A 21,586-nucleotide genomic window follows, 5' to 3' on the forward strand; every position below is an offset into this window, starting at 1 on the left:
ACAGTGTGCAAGTGACAATTCTGACAGCTAGAGAAGGTGGCAATGAAGATATATCAACTTTCTAGGCTGACACGCTTGGTATATCACTGTATCCACCCTGTTTATGTGACATCCCGAGGGCAACCAAGTCAGTACTTGTCGTCGGCCACATCCTGTCTAGATGCCTTGGCTAGAATACTCTGTACTGGTTCAGAGCGAGTGGGTGGATACCACTTCCTCCTGAGGAAGTCCTTTAAATATTGGTGCAATACAATTCGTGGCATGTTAGTGGCTGACAGTATTACAGTCTCTATTTTTTTTTTTTTAAAGACATGGTCTCACTCTGTAGCCCAGGCTGAGATCAGCCTGCTTCTGCAGTGTTAGGATTAAGGTGTGCACCAACACATCTGATTCCAGTTCAGACTTTATCAGAACCATGCCGTGCTTTACTGGAGTCTACATAATTATGGGAAAAAGCAAATTTTTTCTTCTACAATAACTGATGATATTTGAATCAGACCTTTGGTGATACACACCATCACTTGGTAGAATCAAAGTTTATTTTCAGGATGTGATTATAAAAGCAGAAATCCCAGCCCTAATGTTGGATGCACACCCCACCCCCAATCAGTGAATAATCTGAACTTGTTCAAATCTTCATGGTGGTAGGGATCAAACCCAAGGGCTCATACAAGCTCGGAAAGTGCTTTATTAATCAACTTCACATAACCCACCAGAGAAGGTCATTTAATTATATTTTTTCCCTAGCTCGAGGACAATTTTATCAGCTTAAGAGAAAAATACAGTACAGAGAAATGGAGGAAAAGCCATGCATTTTATGTCAGGCATGGAATAGAAAGATCATTAAGAAAAGAATATTGAGAATGGAAGCGGGCTGTATACTGGGAAGGAACTCCAAAACCAAGGTCATTTAATCCTTCCACACCCATCTCCCTTTTGGAGTTCGTACATCGTCTTGGGCAGAGGCTTTAGCAAGGAGCCAGGCTTAGTCAGGGCAGGTGCCCTTCTGTCTCCTCCTCCTGAGCACTAAGAATTTAGGTGTGTGTCACCGTACCCAGATTACCTCTCATTTCTTGAAATAAGTCCCTACTCTCAGGCAGCAGGACAAGGCAGAATTAAGATCTCTCTAAACACCATCATTCGGATATTTTCCTTTATTATGGAATGTCTCATGGGTTAGTGACTCATGGATGTCTCACCTAATCCTAGATTTGCTCAGAATCCCTACAGAGCGCTTTAAATCCAGGACTGCCTGAGGTGCTTCTGACCTTTACAGAGGTCTGTGGATTTAGACTCTGGCAGACAATGGCCCCCAAAGGTTAGGCTGACATCCCCATCAAAAACCTTTGATGCTACCTTCAACTGGAAAAAAGGGGCACCTGCAGATGCAATTAAAGGTTTGGCAAATCACAGTGGGTTATCCAGATGGGCTCTGAATGGCACCACAAGTATCTTTAAATGCCAAAGCATGGGCTCTCTTCCGGCGCCTGCCTCTAGCAAGTGTGCAGTCCTGTTTTGATTTGGGGATGTGAGAATGTACCTCTATGGCTTTCCATCACCACGTCTGTTAGAACATCCCTCCGTTTAGGACACAAATGTTTCCCCAGAGAATTAGGTAGACAGAGCTAAAGCTCATAATGAAAACAGTTAATAATTTATCTTTAAAACATTTCTGGCAAAGTACCAAAGTACCATTTAAGAAAAACGAGGATTAAAAAAAAAAAAAAAAAGGTATGGCCATTTTTGGGAAAGCGTGTGGCAACGCTGCCGTGTCACATCTGCTGGTGGCCTGTACCGATAGCTGTGGCACGGCTCAACCTGGATGCTTGCTTGCACCAGCCCTGCGGCACTTTGTAGAGATTGACACAGGCCTGGTGTCTTGGATCAGGAGTCAATCCTCCACTAGGAAGTGTGACCGAGAGCAGTGACTGAGGTGTGTGGTGAGAAGTGATGACCACCCCTCTGCCCAACCATCTTTAATTCAAACCTGTCCGTGCCAAGTCTGCTTATACCAGGCTTTCATGCTTAGTCCTCATGAAAGCAAGTGTCACCCATACTGATTAGGAGGGGCAACTGTTCAAATGTGGCTACCTGGGGAAGACAATTATTACTCATCCTTCCCCAAGGTTTTTTTTTCCTTAGATGCACCCTAACTACAATCCCTTGCCAGCTTCTCTACTTTATCCCCATTGGTACCCAACCCCTTGGCTCCTCACCAACCCCAGACCTTCGTTCCCAAGCCGTTCCGGAGGTTCTCAACCTGTGGGTCTCGACCCTGTCTGAGAAACCTCTATCTCCAAAAATATTTACATTACCAAAAAAAAAGAAAAAAGAAAAAAAAAGACGTTATGGTCGGGAGTCACTATACCATGAGGAACTGTAGTAAAGGGCTGCAGCATCCAGGAAGGGTGAGAACCAACTGGTTAATGATTAACCAGTTCTCTAGTCACTCTTAATTTTTTGGGTTTCTTTTTTTACCAGAGCAATACACCCAAAATCACTTCAGGGTTAAGTCTAGTTCAATGGTTCCTCACTGTCTCTGGAGTAACTGCCTTCTCCACAGCATGGTCACGTGACTGCAAGTCTTTCACTTGGTACTGTATCCGACTAGTCCTTCCCACTGATGAGAAACTCAGTAAGTCTTCGGCAGATACGTTTACTTCTTCCCTGTACCTGGAGCACATTGCAGGTTTGACAGTAACAGTGCCTTGTTCTGAAATGATCCTCACAAGGCACATAGACTACACCACACTATAAATAGAAATCTGAATGGGTAAGAGGCAGACGACAAAACCGTGAAAGACTTTCTGTTTTCTGCCTTATTTAAAAACTGCTGTGACCTTTTAACTTGGGTTGTACGTTACTCACACAGAAATCCTCTAAGGTAACTGCGTAGTTTCCAGAAATGTCAAACGCTGAAGAGCTAAAGGCTGCAGATGGACAATTACCTCACTTCCCAACAACAGTGAGGAAGACGAGGCTAGCCTAGGTCCATCAGAGAGGGGCTAACCTAGGTCTAACCAGCCATCAAGCCAAACAGTAACAGTTCTGCCCACTCTTCCCAACAGATGAGATGGCTGACAGCAAATGAGAAAAAGCCTTGGAACTCGTGAAACTCGATAGCAGGTTTCCCTAAACTAACCAGACCATCGAGATGGAAGGCTCTGGCAGGTTTAACATACGGCTGACAGAGCTTTGCTGGCTGCACTTCTCCACACAGGCAGAACACTCGTGTTGTCTTCAGCACAGTGAACCATGGCTGGAATACAGCAGACCGGCTGGGAGGCAGCAATCAGGTCGGTATCTCCAATTCCAGATAAAACCTTTAGTTCCTAAGATCAGTAACTTACAAGCTGCTAAAAGGGGATGTATGGAAAACAGGTTTAAAACGCATAGGATACGTCGGGCGGTGGTGGCGCACGCCTTTAATCCCAGCACTTGGGAGGCAGAGACAGGTGAATTTCTGAGTTCGAGGCCAGCCTGGTCTACAGGGTGAGTTCTAGGACAGCCAGGGCTATACAGAGAAACCCTGTCTCGAAAAACAAAACAAAACAAAACAAAACAAAATGTATAGGATATATAAAAACCCCAGGAGTCAGAAAACAGATCTGGTTAGCAACAGTCATTTTGTGCCTACTAAGGTCGGCCAGGTGTGGTGGCCTGCACCTGTAGCTTCACCATACACTGCTGAGCAAACATGGCTAGGATGAGATCAAGGCCGTCCTTGACTACACAGCAGGTCTGAAATCAGCCTGGACTAAAAGAGACCCTATCTCAAAACCAAAGCTAAGCAAATAGAAATCGGTCATAACAGTACAGACCGATGCCTGTATTGTGTATGGAGCCTCAGCCTAAGCGAGCTGGTTAAGGGTGTGGGAGGGGGCTCCAGCCACTGTCAGCCTGGGTACCAGTCCCCAATGCACCTCTGCATTTTTCTTTCACATCGGCTCACCACAATGGTCATGTGTATGTCAAGTGCGATGCACTGTAAGCTACAACTGATTTAAATAATATATCTGTCTTCTGGACCACAAAGTTAAGGCACACTGGCAGTTTAAGAGAGACAAACCAGTAAATGCTTAGAACTATTAATTATAAAATACACCCCCATTTCCCAGTACTTCTTTGTACATGCTGGTAAAGTACACAGAGCTACACCTCCAGCTTGGGGTTTACACTCAATGAACACACATCATGAAGTAGCTAAAAAGAACACTTGTAGCAATGTCTTATGTTTGTAATCCACACCGAAGATGAGATAGTAAAAGAAAGCAAAACCTAATTTTGCAATGGAATTTTTAATGTCAATTTATGGTAAAGTCTTAATTGGGGGGAAAAAAACCCTGAACATAGAAACCAAACAGTGCCTAGGGACCGAGAGGGCTACATAGGAAGCACGGTGCTTGCCCTGCAGCTGGGGTGCCACCAGTAATCTCAGTGCACAGGAGGCAGAGAGAGAGGACCAGGACAGTGTAGCTAGCTAGCTAGACCAGCAGAACTTACAAGCTCTGGTTTCAACTGAGAGGTGGTGGCCTGATGTAAGGCGGGAATGACTTCAGAGAACATCTGATAAAAATCTCTAGCCTCCACACACACTGGAACATAGCATGTGCACCCACACATGCAAACAAGTATTACACATGACACACAACTCACACAGATGCAAAAAAAAAGCTAACCCCAAAGTTTATGGTTTTCCCTCAGTGTCCAGCTTCTCCAGCTGTTCTCGGGACACGACCAGGTCTCTGTTCCTTGTCCTTTTTATTATCTTCCTATTATTCCATTCAGGGGCGTGCATCTGCATGTTAATTCCCATACCTCATACGCGGCTTCTACTTCTGTACAAGAGAAACGGTGTTTGTTATAAAGCACGGCCCTTTAGGATTGTGTCACGGAACACAGGGACCTATAGGACTGCACTAGCATTCACTCCTATGGATGCTGTCAGCATCCACCTCTAGCACAGGACACAGACAGCGCAGGTGGTGCAGCCTTGCTACAACTCACGGGGCCCTGGGTTTGCTCAACAGTACTGGGTGGTACTGGGTGTGGACAGCTTGGGTCACACGAGAAAGGACACCTGGCCATGGTCACATGGAGGGAATCAGACTGGTAGACTAGAACTCCAGAAAACCCAGTTGTGGCTCTGGATCCCACAGTGATTCACTATATTAAAGTGATCACGCCGTGCCCCTGATCCTTGTTTGCAGCTCAGTGCTCCCCAGCAGATCCCTTCTTACCTAGGGTGATCTCGAGGCCGGCACAGCTGCGGCACATTTGATGTCTGGAGTCCTTTTCTTTACTGTAACTGGGTTATCACAGCTAGTGGGTGTTAGTTTAGCATGATAGGGCAAGCCCCATAATACATTACCTGGCACAGAACGTCAAGTGTCCAAGTTAGAAATCTTACAGGCCTGGATTCCAATAGGACAGCACTTTGGTTGATCTCGGTTACACTTGCTATTGCTAAGCTCGTGGATGGAAAGAGGAAACTGAAATGACTTTAGTACCCCAGTTTTGAGGGCATCCCCAGATAATTATAAAAAAAAAAAAAACAAAACCAAAAAAACCAACAACCCACGCTTTACTAAACTATGTGTTTCAAGGACTAAAAACCGAGAACATGTACAAGATTTACTTTAGGCCTTTCAGTGCTTGCAACTCTGTAATTTAAGTACATTAACGAGTAAGACCATCTTAAAATGAAAGCCTTTAATGTCCCATTTCAAACAGCACGTGTTGAGGATTGGCACACCTGCAGACTAGAAGGTACCCTAAGCAGTTGCTCCAGCAGCTGGTAAATACTATGAAAAAGTTTAAGAGCTTCTTTATAAATTTCACAGAATTCAATTATAGTACACACAAGACAAAAATGATAAAAGTAGCATGAATCCACATCAAAAATTGTATAACCATACTAATATTTTAAGCATAAATGGTGGAAATTTCTTTGTATTAATTCCCCAAAGATTTGCATTCTATTGGGAAAAAAATCCATAAGGTAGTACCCAAAGTATTTGAATCCTTCCCCCTTTCCCACCCTAAAGAGTTACTGAACACTAGCCAAAGGCATTTGTTCACAAGTAATACTGTTTCTTTTTTTTTTTTTCTTTTTTTTTTTTGGTTTTTCGAGACAGGGTTTCCCTGTATAGCCCTGGCTATCCTGGAACTCACTCTGTAGACCAGGCTGGCCTCGAACTCAGAAATCCACCTGCCTCTGCCTCCCAAGTGCTGGGATTAAAGGCGTGCGCCACCACCGCCCGGCCGAGTAATACTGTTTCATTTATAACATTCTTTCTCAAGGAAACGTTCAAAGGGTGGTTTTATATGGATAGTGTCAAACAACTCTAGAAAACAAAACCAAAACTGAACCCTGATATCTTTCATTCATCATTCTTGGAATTAATTAAGAGTCTGGTTTACCTATATGTTATAAATTATGAAATCACACTGTGTAAAATAACACCTATTACATTTAAAAAGGTAAACCCATATTTATTTACTAGCACTGTTAAAACATTACACAAAACACATTCAAGTGGCAAATAACTATAATGCAAGCCCTTGCACGGCAATCCAAATTTATTGAACTACGGATGCTAAGTTATACAAAATTGCACCACTTTAATTAAGGCTTTTAGTTTACATTTGGCCACCTCAAAGTCGTTGTAACATCAGGTTGGTCAATTTAAATACTGTGGCTCCCTGTTGGATGGACACACAATCTTTACACCCAAACGTTAACGCATACAAAGCAACAAGGCATTGTTAAATAAAACAGCAACACTTACTGCAGATTAGGCCTTGTGACCAATTACACATGATTAAAAGTACTCCCCACATTCACATCCACAGTACTCGTCCACCAGTTAACATCTCAACCGAAACGTTACACATGGGAAACAACCACTAACAGGCAGAGACACTAACCCTGTCTATTTGGTATTGCAGACACACGTATGCATGAGCAAGCAAGGGAGGCACAGTGAGAATCTACAGCTGCAGAAGCCTGAAAATGATTTACAAAACTTGTTAAATCATTAAAAAATTGTTTGAAAATATACACTTCTTGTTGTAGACCCCCACTGTACACACAACTATAAACATTGTTCCCTATGTAAACAAAAAAGGAAACATAGAATAAGGAGATTTGAAAAGTCTGGACATTTCCTTCCCAACAGATATTAAAGGCAACGTCTTTAATCTAAGACATTATACTGAAAGGACTATCATATTTTAAAGACAAGATCACTGTCTCCACAGGTTTTTGAAAAATTAAAAAAACTATATAGCTGTGTTAATCAAAGCGCTTATTTTGTATAATACAATGATAATGACCTTGAATTTAAAAAAAATTACAATAAGCTACAAGTATCAAAGAAGCAAAGTTATCTGGAGTAGTCTATATAGGAGCTCTTTGGACTTTCTTTTATTATGCTAAAATAGTGGTGCTTTTAGGATTTACATTATTGTACTCTCCAATACAAAGTATGGGGTGTGTTAAAGTATACAGTACACCATTTTCATACATGTACAACATTGGTGGATGAAGAATGTCTCTTAGCAGTAATACTGGATGTAGCCTCTGGTTTTACCAGCTGCATACTCTAGAACTATTATATAAGTAAAAATCTCTCGTGATACTGGAAAGTGATTAGAATGTGCAAACTGATAGAGTAGCTTTCATCCGCCTCTTACAGGGTACCACCACAGGAAAGTCCGTTTAAGATGTTGGTAGGTTTAACAAAGTTGGAATGCTGGCACTGTTGAATTGGGCAACAGTTCTTCAGACCTGTGGAAGGGGGAAAAATACATGCATTACCAGAAACAGTACAATAAAGAACAAAAGGAAACAGTAAGAAGTCTTACTGTTTTCTAGTCTTTTTTTTTTTTTTTAAAGATTTTTTTATTTATTATATATGAATACACTGTAGCTGTCTTCAGACACACCAGAAGAGGGCATCAGATCTCATTACAGATGGTTGTGAGCCACCATGTGGTTGCTGGGATTTGAACTCAGGACCTCTGGAAGTGCAGTCAGTGCTCTTAACCACTGAGCCATCTCTCCAGCCCTGTTTTCTAGTCTTTATATTAATGACAGCTAAGACATTTTTGCACCTCTATTCAAAAAAAGATGGCAGTCTATACTGCTGCTGTCCTAGAAGCCAGACCAATGAAAACTCTAGGCCAAAAAGAGAAGGGGAAAAAAAAAGTTATGCACAAGCCAGGTGAGGTGGTGTTCGCCTTTAATCCCAGCACTTTGGAGGCAGAGGCAGACAGATCTGAGTTCAAGGCCAGCCTGGTCTACAGTGTGAGCTCTAGGAAAGCCACAGCTACACAGTGAAACCCTGTCTTGAAAAACCAAATCAACCAAACAAAAAGCTCTGTGCAAATTTCTGTATTACTTTCCAAAGATTAAAAAGCCAAAGAAATTGGGGGCTAGAGAGACAGCACAATGGTGAAGAGCACTGGACGATTTTCCAGAGGACCCAGGTTCCATTCTCAGTACCTACAGTTGCTTACTACTGCCTTAACTCCAATTCAGGGGCTCCAACACCCTCTCCTGGCCTCCCTGGACATCAGGGACACATGTGGTACTCATACATACATGCAGGCAAAACCACCTCCCCGACCCCAAAATAAATCAATCTTTAAAAAAAAAAAAAAAAGAAAAAAAATCACATTAAAATTTATGGTCAAACCAATCTTACTAGAATAATTAGGGTTAATAGACAAACGGCAGTACTAACAAACTGGGAAAAAAAAACCCTTTGTTTCCTTTTTAAAATTTTTTTTTTTTGAGACAGGGTCTCTTTGTGTAGCCCTGGTTGTCCTGGAACTCAGAGCTCTGCCTTCCTCTGTTCACCAAGTGCTGGGATTATAGCTGTGCACCGCTGCTGCCATCACCACCACCACCACCACCACCAGGCTCCCTTAGTCTCTCTTTGGTTCTCCCTGCTGAGGGTCCTTCCTCCAGCACTGCTGACGTGCACCTCACAGCTCAGCGTTTCAGGACAAGCTTGCTCTAGGTTCTGACTTTACAGAAGTTGGTGCCTGCCCTGTTGTTTGCCTCTTCAGAACCCACTGCAGCATAGCTGTGAGCATGGACACAGAAGCTGGGCAAGCTGCTGAAACACTGGCTGGCTCTGCCAGTGTCACTCACAGCAGGGCGTGGCACTGTTTACAGTCCTAGTTAGGTGAGTGCCTGTTTTGTGCCTGACCGTCCCAACCAAAATGCAGGAATACTGGGTTCTTGCCGTGAGGGCTTGTTGTAGGCATCCTCCTGACTGAGTAGAGATCACAAGCCCTAGTCGGCAGCACACCATGCACGTGTTAAAACAGCTTGTCTCTCTCTTATATTATGTCTCAGTTACCTAGACAGAACTAAGAGGGAAGAGAAGCTGGCTCTGAACAGCAGCTTCAGGGTCCCGCCAGGATAGAAGCATGTGCTGAACCAATACACGCAAAGCACCTTACTTCTTATGATAGGTAAATGAGATACGTAATTTCAGTTACTAGGATTCCCACACCAAGTCATGATATCTATCAGTAAGGATTAACACCGTTTAGGGACAAGAACGTAACGTACCTGGCTCAGAGCTACAATGCATTCAGTACATTAAAGCAGCTGACACGATGACTTTTTGCGGGCCTTCCCAGGCACTGGAGTTTTTCTGTTAATTTGCCGCACTAGGTCATAAAAGATCTGCAAACAGATTATTATTATTATTATCATTATTATTATTATTACTATTATTATCACTACTACTTGTTTTAAGGAGAAAAAAACAAACTCAAAACTCAAAAATGAAAAAGTGAAACAAAAAACTCCTGGCAATTCCCACGGCTATAAAAAAAATGTCCAGAACACAAATATTCTTTTGCAGAATGAGTATAAAGCCAGTGTTCTTACAAGTACCAAGTTTTGTTGTTTTTTTGAGAAATTAAAACAGTTTCCCTTAAGCTGAAGAATTCTACTTAACTCAGATCTCCTACAACAAAGCAGGTCCCCTTCACTGTCTGCCTCAGACGGCTCCATGCCTTTGCTCTATGGGGCTTCGCCTGCTTCAAGAACCATGCGATCTTTCTGAGTTTTAGCCTTTTATATAAATTCTCTCAAATGCTCAATGAAATTAATGGTTTCTAAAATGAGCCTTCTGCTTAACTTTCCCTTTAACAATAATTTCACTCTGTATGCATTTCAAAGAAACCGAAATGTTGTTACTTATTTGCATGTATATGCTGGACAAGATTTTTTTGTTTGCCCTATAAGAGTATATATTAACTTGGAGTTCTTCATAACACTTTTCTTTAAAATTTAATTAATTAATTAATTTTTGGAGACAGGGTTTTTCAGTACAGCCCTGGCTATCTTGGAACTTGCTTGGTAGACCAGGCTGGCCTCCAACTCAGAGATCCACCCACTTTAGCCTCCTGAGTGCTGGGATTAAAGGCATGTGCCACTACCATCTGGCAAAAATTTAATATTTTTATGTGTGTGTTTGGGTCATGAGTTTATGTGCACGATGTACACGCAAGCTCCCAGAGATATCAGAAGAGGGTGCTTGGATTCCGTGGAATAAGAGTTCCAGATGGTTATGAGTCACCATGTCGGTCTTGGGAACTAACCACAGGGTTTCATACTGTAAGCTCCTCGGTGCTGAACCCCCTCCCCTCCCAGCCCTCGGCACTCATTTACCTGCACTGAGTAGAAAAGCTCTTCTAAGTGCACGCGCACATACCTCGTTAACGTTTATCTTGGACTTTGCAGAGGACTCTAGGAACGCGCAGTTGCTCCACTGTCTCGCTAGGTTCTGACCTTGCTCCTTTCCTACAACTCTCTCATCTTCCAAGTCGCACTTATTACCAACCAGAATCATCGGGACCTGTGAAGACAGTCGTGAGGGTAAGACAAATCATACACAACGATGGCCCAGCTAGAAAGTGCTTACAAAAGAGGGGAATTTACACCACAGAGAACCCAATCACAGACATCAAAATAACACTTCTAAAAGAAGTACAGAGGGCGTTACCATGAAAGGTCGACAGATTTCAACACTTCAAAATGATTAAGGGTGTGAACCAGCTTCACGTTTTTTTGGTTTCTGACACACGTTAATGAATTGCACAATACAAAAAGGAGAAATTAAGAAGGTCCCTAAAGCAGAAACTTCAGCTTCTCACAGTCCTTTATGTAACCTCTCATTTTATATGCTATGAAGAAATAAATCAACTCAGTAAAAAATCAACACTTATTAGAGGCCTCTCAAGTTTGGTTATATCTAATGTTTATAATTTTAAAAGAGCAGTACAGGGAAAAGTAATGCAAACCACTAATGGCCATTAAATTTTTTTTTATAAATTTCTAAAAAAATTCAAATAAAGAAAATAAGAATTTAAGCTTTTAAAAGAGATTTTAAGGGCTGGAGAGATGGCTCAGCGGTTAAGAGCACTGACTGCTCTTCCAGAGGTCCTGAATTCAATTCCCAGCAACCACATGGTGGCTCACAACCATCTATAATGGGATCTGATGCCCTCTTCTGGTGTGTTTGAAGACAGCTACAGTGTACTCATATACATAAAATAAATAATTCTAAAAAAAATAAAAATAAAAAAAAAAAGAGATTTTATAAGATATTTTTTACATAAATAATTAATGCAACTCTAGAAAAACAAAACCTCCTTGATTCTCAGTTACAGAAGCATGGGAAATGACAGCATCTACCATAAAGGCCCTTAGCTCTCTCAATATCAGCTTCCATTAACCCTATGACTTTTTTTTTTTTTTTTTGAGATTAAGAGTCCACTATAAAGCTCTGGCTGTCCTCTGCCTCTCGTGCATATCCATCCGCCCAGCACTACAATGGTGATCAGAGTGTGGTGCTCACACCTGCAGCGGCATCACTGACAAACTTGTCAGAAATGCAAACGCTCAGGCCCTACACTAGCCTAGTGAGCGGAAAGTTCTGTAGCAATTCCTACTGTAATTCTGATATAAGATCAAACAAACGTAAGACCCAATGCCACAGGTAATGAGGGATTAAAGCCATCTTCCATTATGCCTCAGTCTGCAGGGACACCTAAATCTAATCTATTAGAACCGAACATACTGGTTGTTTTCCTTTACCATTATGTTCCTTTTTCAATACAGAGACATACTATAGGCATATGGTCATAGATAAATGTGGCTACATCTTATGTTAAAAGGATTATGCCCATCAACCCAGCACTTGGGAGAAGGCAGGAGGACTGCTCCAAGTTCAGGGCCAGCCTGGGCTATAGGGAGAGTCTACTGTGAATGTGGCCACACAGAGCTTGCTCTATTAACATTTCTCTCTCACATCCCCACTACCTCTACACAAACGCATGGCCTAAAAATAGGAGATATGAAGCCAGGCAGTAATCCTAGTATTAGGAGATCAGACAGGAGATCTTACCTGAGCAGCAAACATTTAGACTGCTTTAAAAAAAAAAAAAAAAAAAAAAAAAAAAAAAAACTAGGAAAAAAATAGATAAAAGCAAGCCAGGTGGTAGTCACAGACATCTTGGTCTCCCAGCACTTGTGAGGCAGAGGCAGGCAAATCTCTGAATTCAAGACCAGCCTGGTCTACAGAGTGAGTTTCACAATAGCCAGGGCTACACAAAAAAACCCCTGTCTCAAAGAAACAATTAAGTTGAGTATTTACATTTTAAAACTGAATATTAACTAGCAGTTTGAAATACACGTCAGCATTCATTATGAAGCCTGCTTACATCATCAGTGTCTTTAACCCGAAGGATCTGCTCTCTCAGGTCTTGTAGGTCATTAAACGTGGACTGTGCTGTGATGGAGTACACCAGAGCAAAGCCTTGTCCGTTCTTCATGTACAGATCTCTCATGGCTGTAAACTGTTCCTGTAGTAGGAAGTGTCAAAGGCAACAATGTGTTCTGATACCACATTAGATCACTTAAAACCTACACTAACAGCATAATGAAGAATATTGTAGCATCACATAACACTTCATAAAATTATATATTACAGAAAGATATTGCTTGAAAAATTATATTAGAAGTTCTTTTAAAATTATACCAGATGTACATACAACAGATGTTCAACTGGAACAGAAATACAGTATCTCTAAAAGCAACCTTTACCCTACATAAGGTGCTGAGCACCCTCGTCTATCCCACAGGTACAGGATGACGCAGGGCCATCGTTCTGTGGGGCTGTCTGCATGCAAACTTGTATTTTACTGTTTTATCTACACTTCTTCACTAGAGTGTGAGCATGTGTGGAAAAGAACTGTGTCTGATGTTTTTGTACCCAGAATCCTTCCCTTACTTTTGGATACCTACAAAGCTAATTGGTTGTTATGGTCTCAATGACTGAATAGTCCCAAGGGCTTCATATGCCAAAATTTAACTCTCATTCTGAGGTATCCAGGGGGGCAGAAACTTAATCCCATGGACGTCAAAGGTGAGGCCTTTGGGACGTAATTAGGGTTCAAGTTGTTAGGTGGAATAGACTTACAGGATGGGGAGAGACACAAGTATGCATGTTCTTGTGTCTTGCTACTTGTTACACACTGCCTTGAGGTTCTGTCAGGAACACAGCCACCACCAGACTCAGTTCCTAGACCTTGTACCTCCACAACAAACTAAAACATGCCTACATTTACCAAGTTAGTTGGCTATAGGCATTTCATTACAGTAACAGAATTGACAGTTACTTCAAAGTACTTCTGAGGACAGCTACCAAACATAACAATTTTATAACATCAAAGACTGCACCCGAGCACTGTCAACATTATCTGAAATATGTAGTAAGACTATCTTAAATGGACTAGTACAACCACAGACCATGAAAATTTCCACTCTAGCATTTAAAAAATGTCTTTGTTACTGGTATACTGCATTTAGAAAGAGCAACATTTAAAAACCAGTCCTGTACACTGCATATCTTTGATAATTTCATTTTACATACCGTTCCTGCAGTATCCAAGATTTCAAGCATACACTGCTGTGCATCTACTTCAACTTGCTAAAGAAAAAAATAATTAAAATATTCCTTTATTTTTAATGCATGTAAAACTACTTTAAAATACCCCCAACAGTAAAAAGCACAACAGGTAACAAGTTACAGGAACTTTACAGGGTAATACCAAACAATACTTAAAAACTATCTAAGTCACTGTGGCAGTTTTACTAAGCATGGTTTATGGCATATGAATGTGTGACTCCCACTTGGTGCTGCTATCTGGGAGGTCTGGGAGTGGCGGAAGTACAACCCCGAGGGCCAGCTTGCTCTCTGCTCTTCCCCTCATGCCGTTATGACTGTGGCCTGCTGCCATGATGGACTGTAACCCATGAAACTGTAAGCCCAAGTAAACGCTTCCTTTTTCAACTTTCCTTGTTCATAGTGTTTTAGCACAGCAATAGAAAAGTAACACAGTCAGCAAGCTTCAAAGCACCCTAAATTCTAGCCAGGTGCCAATTCTATGTCCCAGTAAGTCACTCCACAATGTGACTCACCCAACACTAACTTTGGAATAGAAATGTCTTCAAAACAGACACGTAGGAAAGCAACAGTTCAACAGTGCAGCGTGACATGCCTGCCAGCTTTCCTGGAACACCCTGGGTGTGCCTTTCTCTCCCTGGACACTCTATTGTCTCATCACTGGGACACAATTTCTGGAGGCAAGGAAGCCGTGTCATAATTATGAAATAAAGTGCATATCCGTGTTATCCTTTCTAACATTTTCTAGGAATAAAATTTATTTAGAATTAGATACAGAAGGAAAAGACTACTTCTGCTTCACAGCTAGGCTGCAGGAAGGAGTTTCTAGTTTTGTGGTAGGCAAGTGGTAAAATGGAAACGCAGATGTTCGTAAGTGGAGGGCCAGGTGCTTCAGAAAAGTAGAGGGACAACTCTCACACTATTAAATTAAAGATGTCTGCATACTGTTTTATTAACATGTGCCGTGTTAGCAAACACCAGCCTCACTTCTCTGCTGTGGCAGTCTCAAGGAGGCATGAAGTAGCAAGGATGGGAAGCCACTGGAGGCCACCTCCAGAGGACTGAGAGAGCTGAAGGCTATCTATCAGTCTGTCCAGTGAGGGAGGCCTGGGGATATGGGGCTGCTCCAGTCACAATTCTCAGGTCAGAATAAACTTAAAAGGTCTACAAACGCCTGTGTATAGATGCTTATGAATCACTGGCAGTAGTGGGGAAGCAATGACAAGAAATAGCATATGAATTTTCCATTAACAAACATCTTTTCATTTTAATTTATATAAAACATTTGATATTTGAAAACTAAAAAATGAATCTTTTCATTTGTATTAAAACCAAAGGCCTTTAGAAAGTAACATACCTTTCTATAAGAATCTTCTATCGTGGGATCATATTTTTCAACAAAAATTCCTTGAACAAACTGTACAGTCTGGAAAAAAATTAAAATAACATTATATTCCAAGAAGAAGAACAAATCAGTCTGTAAACTTTTATTTTTTTAAATTATTTATTTTTTTTTAGATTTATTTATTTTTATTTATATGAATACACTGCAGCTGTCTTCAGACCAGAAGAGTGTATCAGATCCCATTACAGACAGTTGTGAGCCACCATGTGGTTCCTGGGAATTGAACTCAGGACCTCTGGAAGAGCAACCAGTGCTCTTAACCGCTGAGCTATCTTTCTAGCCCTTTATTTTTATTTTTTGAGACAGGGTCTCATCATGTATCTCTGGCTAGTCTGGAATTCAATATGTAAAGCACTCTGGCCCCAAACTTGCAGTGACCCTCTGGCCCCTCCTACCCAAGTGTTGGATTATAGGTCTGCACCACTATGTTCAGTTTAAATCTGTAGTTTTAAATTACAGTTAACCATTTGTATCTGTGGGTTCCATAACCAACTACGAATCAAAAGTATTTCAGGATAAAGACAAACCAAACTGTGTGTGCACTGATCATATAAAGTTTGTCACTGTTAACTACGGCGTAACAACTACTCGCTATACTATACAGTAAGTACAACAGTGACTCAAACAGCATTTGTGTAGTATTGGCATTGTAGTTTTAACCCACAAACACAGTCAACACATCTCTCTACCACTGCAGATACAAACAAAAAAGCAAATCAATATTATATACACTTTTCAGTTTTGATCTAAGGGTGGGTCAAGTTCTACACAGGTGGTCTTTTTGTTTGTTTTGTTTTTCAGACAGGGATTTTCTGTGTAGCCTGGCTGTCATGGAACTCACTCTGGAGACCAGGCGGCCTTGAACTCCTGTAGATCTACCTTCCTCTGCCTCCTGAGTGCTGGAACTAAAGGCGTGCACCACCATGCATAGCAATAGGTGGCCATTTAAAATGACCAAGTAAGATGGTTTATCTTATTAACAGTAAAGAGAAAGTCAATACACAGTTCCCTGCAGCCCAGGCTGGCCATTAACTCTGGATCTTGTTTCAGCCTCCAGCGCTAGGATTGCAGGGGTACACCACCACTCTCCTCCTGATCCAGGTTCTTGGCTAAATTCTGACTAACGTGAGCGGATTCTTTCTGTCTTATCTATTCTCCAACTCTCGTCACATCAAACTGTTTCTTCTAAAGCTCATCCTTGCTAGGGAAAATATGCCCATTAAAACAATACAAAACTAGATATCAAAGGCTTAAAAAAGACTAACTGCAAATATATATACACACTCCTATTTACAAATTAAAAAAAGTTAATTTCTCTATATTGCACTAACGTGCAAATCTACACACATGTATAGGTTGCTACTCTCTGGAAAGCCTAAACTTAGTTCTCATATAACATGAATGCTACCCATCCAGATACACCTAGTAACTGTTTAAAATTACAAGAAAAAATCTTATACTTCTTGTAAAGTTACAGGATTTTACCTTAATCAAACCAAGACAAATAACCAAAAGCATATTTTAAAAGAGCTGGGCGTGGTGTACACACCTATAATTCCAGCACAAGTGAGGCCTGTCACACGTTTAGGGCCAGTCTAGGGTACCTGGCAAAAACTGTTTCAGGAAACAAAAACCATAAACAACAAAAGCTGAGCTGTAGCTCCGCTGCAGTGCTCTGCCCCTGCGTGAGGCCCTGGGCTCTGTCCCCACAGAAAATCGATATGGCCTGTAACGCTACAACCTCAGCATTCCTGCAGTTATGTAAAGGCGGGGGAATTAGGAATTCAAATCAAGATTTGTGTTTGACTATTAAACCTGAGAACAAGACAAAAACTACCTCAGTAGAAAAGAGCATCTCCAAGTACAAAGCTTACACTGAGCAAGACCGACTTACCAGAGCCGACTTCCCGACACCTCCTGAGCCAAGAACGACTAGCTTATATTCACGCATGATGCACACTTGTTACACTTAGTACCTTGTTAAAGAAGAAGAAAAACAATCTTAAGTCTTGGTATTTATGTGCTTTTTGTAACACAACCAGAGCAGCAGATTTACATAAAATGATTACTAGATTAGACTCCCATGGGAGCGCCGTGCAAGTTCAGTACAGAGTTAAGTTAAAAGTGTGCGATGGCTCAGTACAGGACTTGCTGTCAATGCCTCGGCAACCCAAGTCTGATAATCAGGATCCAACTCCACAAAGCTGTCCTCTGACGTTCACACATGTGACACACATGGTACATGTACTTACACATGCATGTCACACACATTCATAATAATAAGGTAAGATACAAAGAATCACAGACAATACTTTTAGCTCTATTTTATTTACAATACAGAGAAGTATAGTAAATAGCTTATCGACTTATGACACCACTTTGTTTAGGCAATGCATATACCCTTCTTGACCAGTACCAGCAGGCACTAGCCACACAAACAGTAAGGATACTAAGACCCACCTCCAACACACACACAAACTGTGAGCATCCTAAGACCCACAACTTGCATCCAACAGCACACTCAATCATAAACAATGGGATATGTTTCTAAATCTCCTCTAGCAAGTCTCAAAGAAGTCCCGTTTCACGGACAAAATATAGTCCTAGATACATTAGGAATAGGATGAGAGGGCAGATCTGGACTGAACTAGTTTTGGTACATCGTGTGGTATGGTAAACTGTGCTCAGTGAACTTTTAGAGAGAATTCCTAAATACTATCTTAGGCCTACCCATGGCTGGGCATCGTATATGATTAAATTTGGATGCATCGCGAGAAAGGCAATGAGCAAAGCCTGCCAAGCAAAACAGAGACCCCCACCCCACTCCTAATGCCCCCTTTGCAATCAAACACCTCCTCTTCCTCCAAGAGCCCATAAAGCAAGGCCTGAGACAACGACCTGGAGCCCAGAGTCCCCCTAACTCAAAGAGCCTACTCATGTCTTTGCAGTACACCTGACCTGTATTACTGCTTTGCTTTTTCCTTGCTAGCATGCAATCTGTGTGCACTTCCTTCAATTCACTGATTGAGATCCAATAATCTGGAAGCAAGCATTAACACAAACCTCAGTTAGAACATCCAAAGGGAAAAAGGGGGTTGGGGTGGTGCTGAGAGACATCACCAAGGGCATTCTAACTCTTACAAGCTAACAGGACATACCTACCAGCTTAAGACAGTAGCAGACAAACAACCCAAGCCACCTACAACTACAACTGTAAGTAGTTGAGAACAGGCATATACTCAACGAATAGAGGGAAATCCCTGTCCCCTGGGACAATGCTCTTGAAGAATGAGTGTGACGGATAGGGACTGGAAACACACCATCCAGGCACGACGGTACATCCCTACAATCTCAGAACTCAGAAGACCCAGGCTTGACACTACCCTGAGCTACACTGCAAGATTCCAGCTCTGCGGCTCTCCCATTCTTCAGTCCACACTAACTTACTCCGCCTCTGGAAGTTTGCCAGTCTGTAGGTTTCACAATTCCCCTCAAATCATAAAAGCAGCATTTGCTCTGCCTAGGGGAAACAGCTTTCTGATATGGTCAGTTTTTTGCTTAAGTAACTAACAATTGCACGTTTATTATGTCCTGCCTTCTCAGGCTGAAGACCCTCACACAGCATCACTTCAAGAAGCTCCTTAGGTCTAATTTCTTCCCTTTTTAGCAGCACTGTGGGAGGCTTCCCTCTGACTCCTCAAGCTTATCTCTCTGAACTGCTACCTTAGGCCTTTGTAGATGGCAACTGGCTTTTTGATTCTCAGTATGAGCTGTACCATTTAGTAAATACTTTAGTCATTTGTTCCATTCTTTAACTAATTAATTTCTGTTCATCTACTTGTGAAGTTTTGTCTTATGTTTGTTTTGGCCTGGGTGGTCTTGCTTTCACCTGTTAAACAGAGAATGGAGGAAACAGAGGCCCCATAAGCTGTTCAAGCTGGCCCACTGAGGACTGAAGATGTGTAACACCAACCATCTGTTCAGGCAAACATAAGGGACTAAGGTCCAACTTCACCTGGATCACCTACAAAACCTTGGTGGTAACAATCATTTTATCAGTTTGTAATTTTTTTGTCTTCTAACGAATACTTTGTTGGGGAATCTCACAATCTATTAAGAAACACTTTTTCCCCTCTTTGTTTTTTAGAGGTAGGGTCTCATTCCAGACGAGGATGGCCTTGAACTCATGGTTATTCTCAGCTTCCTCAGTGCTGGGTGAGATTAGCAAGGTATGTGCTAAAGGAAGATATTTATTTTTTAAAGTGTAAGCATTGAAAACATTTTAATTTATAGGAATATATTATATCCTGTGAAACACGTAGCTCTTAAGCATTAGGTGAAGTTCTGCCATATGCCCACATCCAAGTAACCTACACCCCCAGTAAGGTTTAGAACGTTTAATTATTACTAGGCACCTTTTCTTAACCGTGGTAGTATCTTCATTTGTCATAAATATACCACCACAGCTACATTTCCTTCTGCCTCAGAAATGGGCTGCACACTTTAGGGCATCTGTTGAAACATGTTCTAGAACTTTAGCTACACCAACTGAACTACTCCTCACATATGAAAGCAGTTCACAGCATCAGGATAGGGGATGTAAATAACCCAGGGATACACTGGTCATAGTGTGTGCCCCCCCCCACTAATGTAATGTAATGTTGGCCTCAATTATATAATGAAACCCTATCTGAAAGCACCTCCTCAATATGTTTTTGTATATTTTTCAAATATGATACAGATTTTTAAAGGTCTGAATATAATGTCACAATTTGCCTATATATATACTGCCCATAACTAGGAAATCTATTAACATTATTGGGTATTCAACCAAAGGAAGATATAAAGACCTACATTTTCTTCTTCCTTGTGGCTTGGTAGCCCAAAAATCTCCAATATGCTTCATACAGTGAAAACCCTTTTTTTCTAATTTCTAAATAGGGCAATGGCATCCAGGGCTTTCTCTCCAACTATCACCCCAAATGAATGGGGGTGAGGGGAGAGAAAGAATGTGTGTGTGTATGAGAGACAGAGACAGAAACAGATTGTGTGTGTGTGAGAAATGGTCATGGGAATTAAGCTTGGGAAGTATAAAAAGCAGGACAAAGTAGGGCAGGTCTTCTTGTGTATGTTAACTCAGAGTCATTTCTCCAGCCTCAAAGGGCAAGATTTTAAAGGCCTGATTATTTTTCCAGTAAAATTCTATGCCAAAGAGTCTAAAGTAGCTACAGACAAACGTTTCTCCTTAGAATATTGGTAACAAGCAGTTTTCTTATTCTCAAGTTGTTTAGTTTAACTCTCCTCCCTCAATTGGAATTCTGCGATGTTAAATTACAGAGGGCTATGTAAACCCCGTAACCACTAGTTCCCGATGTCAAGTGATGCTATTCTCCCACTAAACTCGTCCTGGAAGAGAGCTGTCTGACTTCTCCTTTCCGCCTCCAAGTCCCAAAGTAGCACCGCACCAATTTCAGATGACTACCAAGTTCTCATCTCGCTTCCAACAAAGTTTAACTAATTCAATGTCAGGACACAAATCCTAACCTGCTGGGTGCAGGAACAGAATTCAGGACTGAGCAGATTTAAAAATTATCTTTCAAGAAAAAAAGAGGCCCAGATTCCTGTCAAAAATAAAACTCTTAGCCAGGTGTAGTGGAGCGTCTGTCCTTGGGAGACTGAGGCAGGAGGAATGGTGAGTCGGGTTACAGTGAGGCAGCCTCACAAACCAAACACAAAACAACACATAAGAAACCAACACGAAGCTCCTCACAGCACTCTGCCCGTTCTGACCAGATTAATACCACAAATAGGGAAATGGCCTCTCCTACCATTTTCATGGGTTAGTATTAGTAGTTCCAGTAAATAGGGCTAATCCCTACCAATCCTGCCAAATCTTTCACTAAAATATTCAGTAACAAAACCTGACCTGCAACTTAAGATCATATATCTTCCAGTTTTATTACACTCGTCACCTTTAAGTTCAGTACCTGATTGCAAGGGAATATATTAACTGTACTACAGATTTCTCAGCTGAGTGACCAGATAAACAAGGTAGTGACCCAAAACAAACAAACAAACAAACAAACAAACCAAAAAGCAAAACAGCAACCAACAAACCAAAACTGTTTTTTCTTATTAGACTCAGTTGTAAAGTCTACAGGTAAGCACACTTACTTGACATGCT

The 21,586-nt window shown here is 41.5% G+C and overlaps 1 protein-coding gene across 1 annotated transcript in view; it reads right to left on the bottom strand.

The window, feature by feature from the left end:
- Positions 1-6,469: 6,469 nt before the first annotated feature.
- The window catches only part of Rap1b (RAP1B, member of RAS oncogene family), a 30,506-nt gene continuing 15,389 nt past the window's right edge, over positions 6,470-21,586 (bottom strand). The window contains exons 2-8 of the mRNA XM_028759083.1: positions 17,297-17,378; positions 15,355-15,423; positions 13,965-14,021; positions 12,754-12,894; positions 10,743-10,886; positions 9,590-9,706; positions 6,470-7,792 (exon numbers count right to left, since the gene is read on the bottom strand). Coding sequence (XP_028614916.1) covers positions 9,620-9,706; positions 10,743-10,886; positions 12,754-12,894; positions 13,965-14,021; positions 15,355-15,423; positions 17,297-17,353 — 555 coding nt within the window. The 5' untranslated portion in view covers positions 17,354-17,378 and the 3' untranslated portion in view covers positions 6,470-7,792; positions 9,590-9,619. The remainder of the gene's footprint in view (positions 7,793-9,589; positions 9,707-10,742; positions 10,887-12,753; positions 12,895-13,964; positions 14,022-15,354; positions 15,424-17,296; positions 17,379-21,586) is intronic.

Source organism: Grammomys surdaster, unplaced genomic scaffold (assembly GCF_004785775.1).
Source record: "Grammomys surdaster isolate TR1022 unplaced genomic scaffold, NIH_TR_1.0 126271, whole genome shotgun sequence".
Taxonomy (NCBI): Eukaryota; Metazoa; Chordata; class Mammalia; order Rodentia; family Muridae; genus Grammomys; species Grammomys surdaster.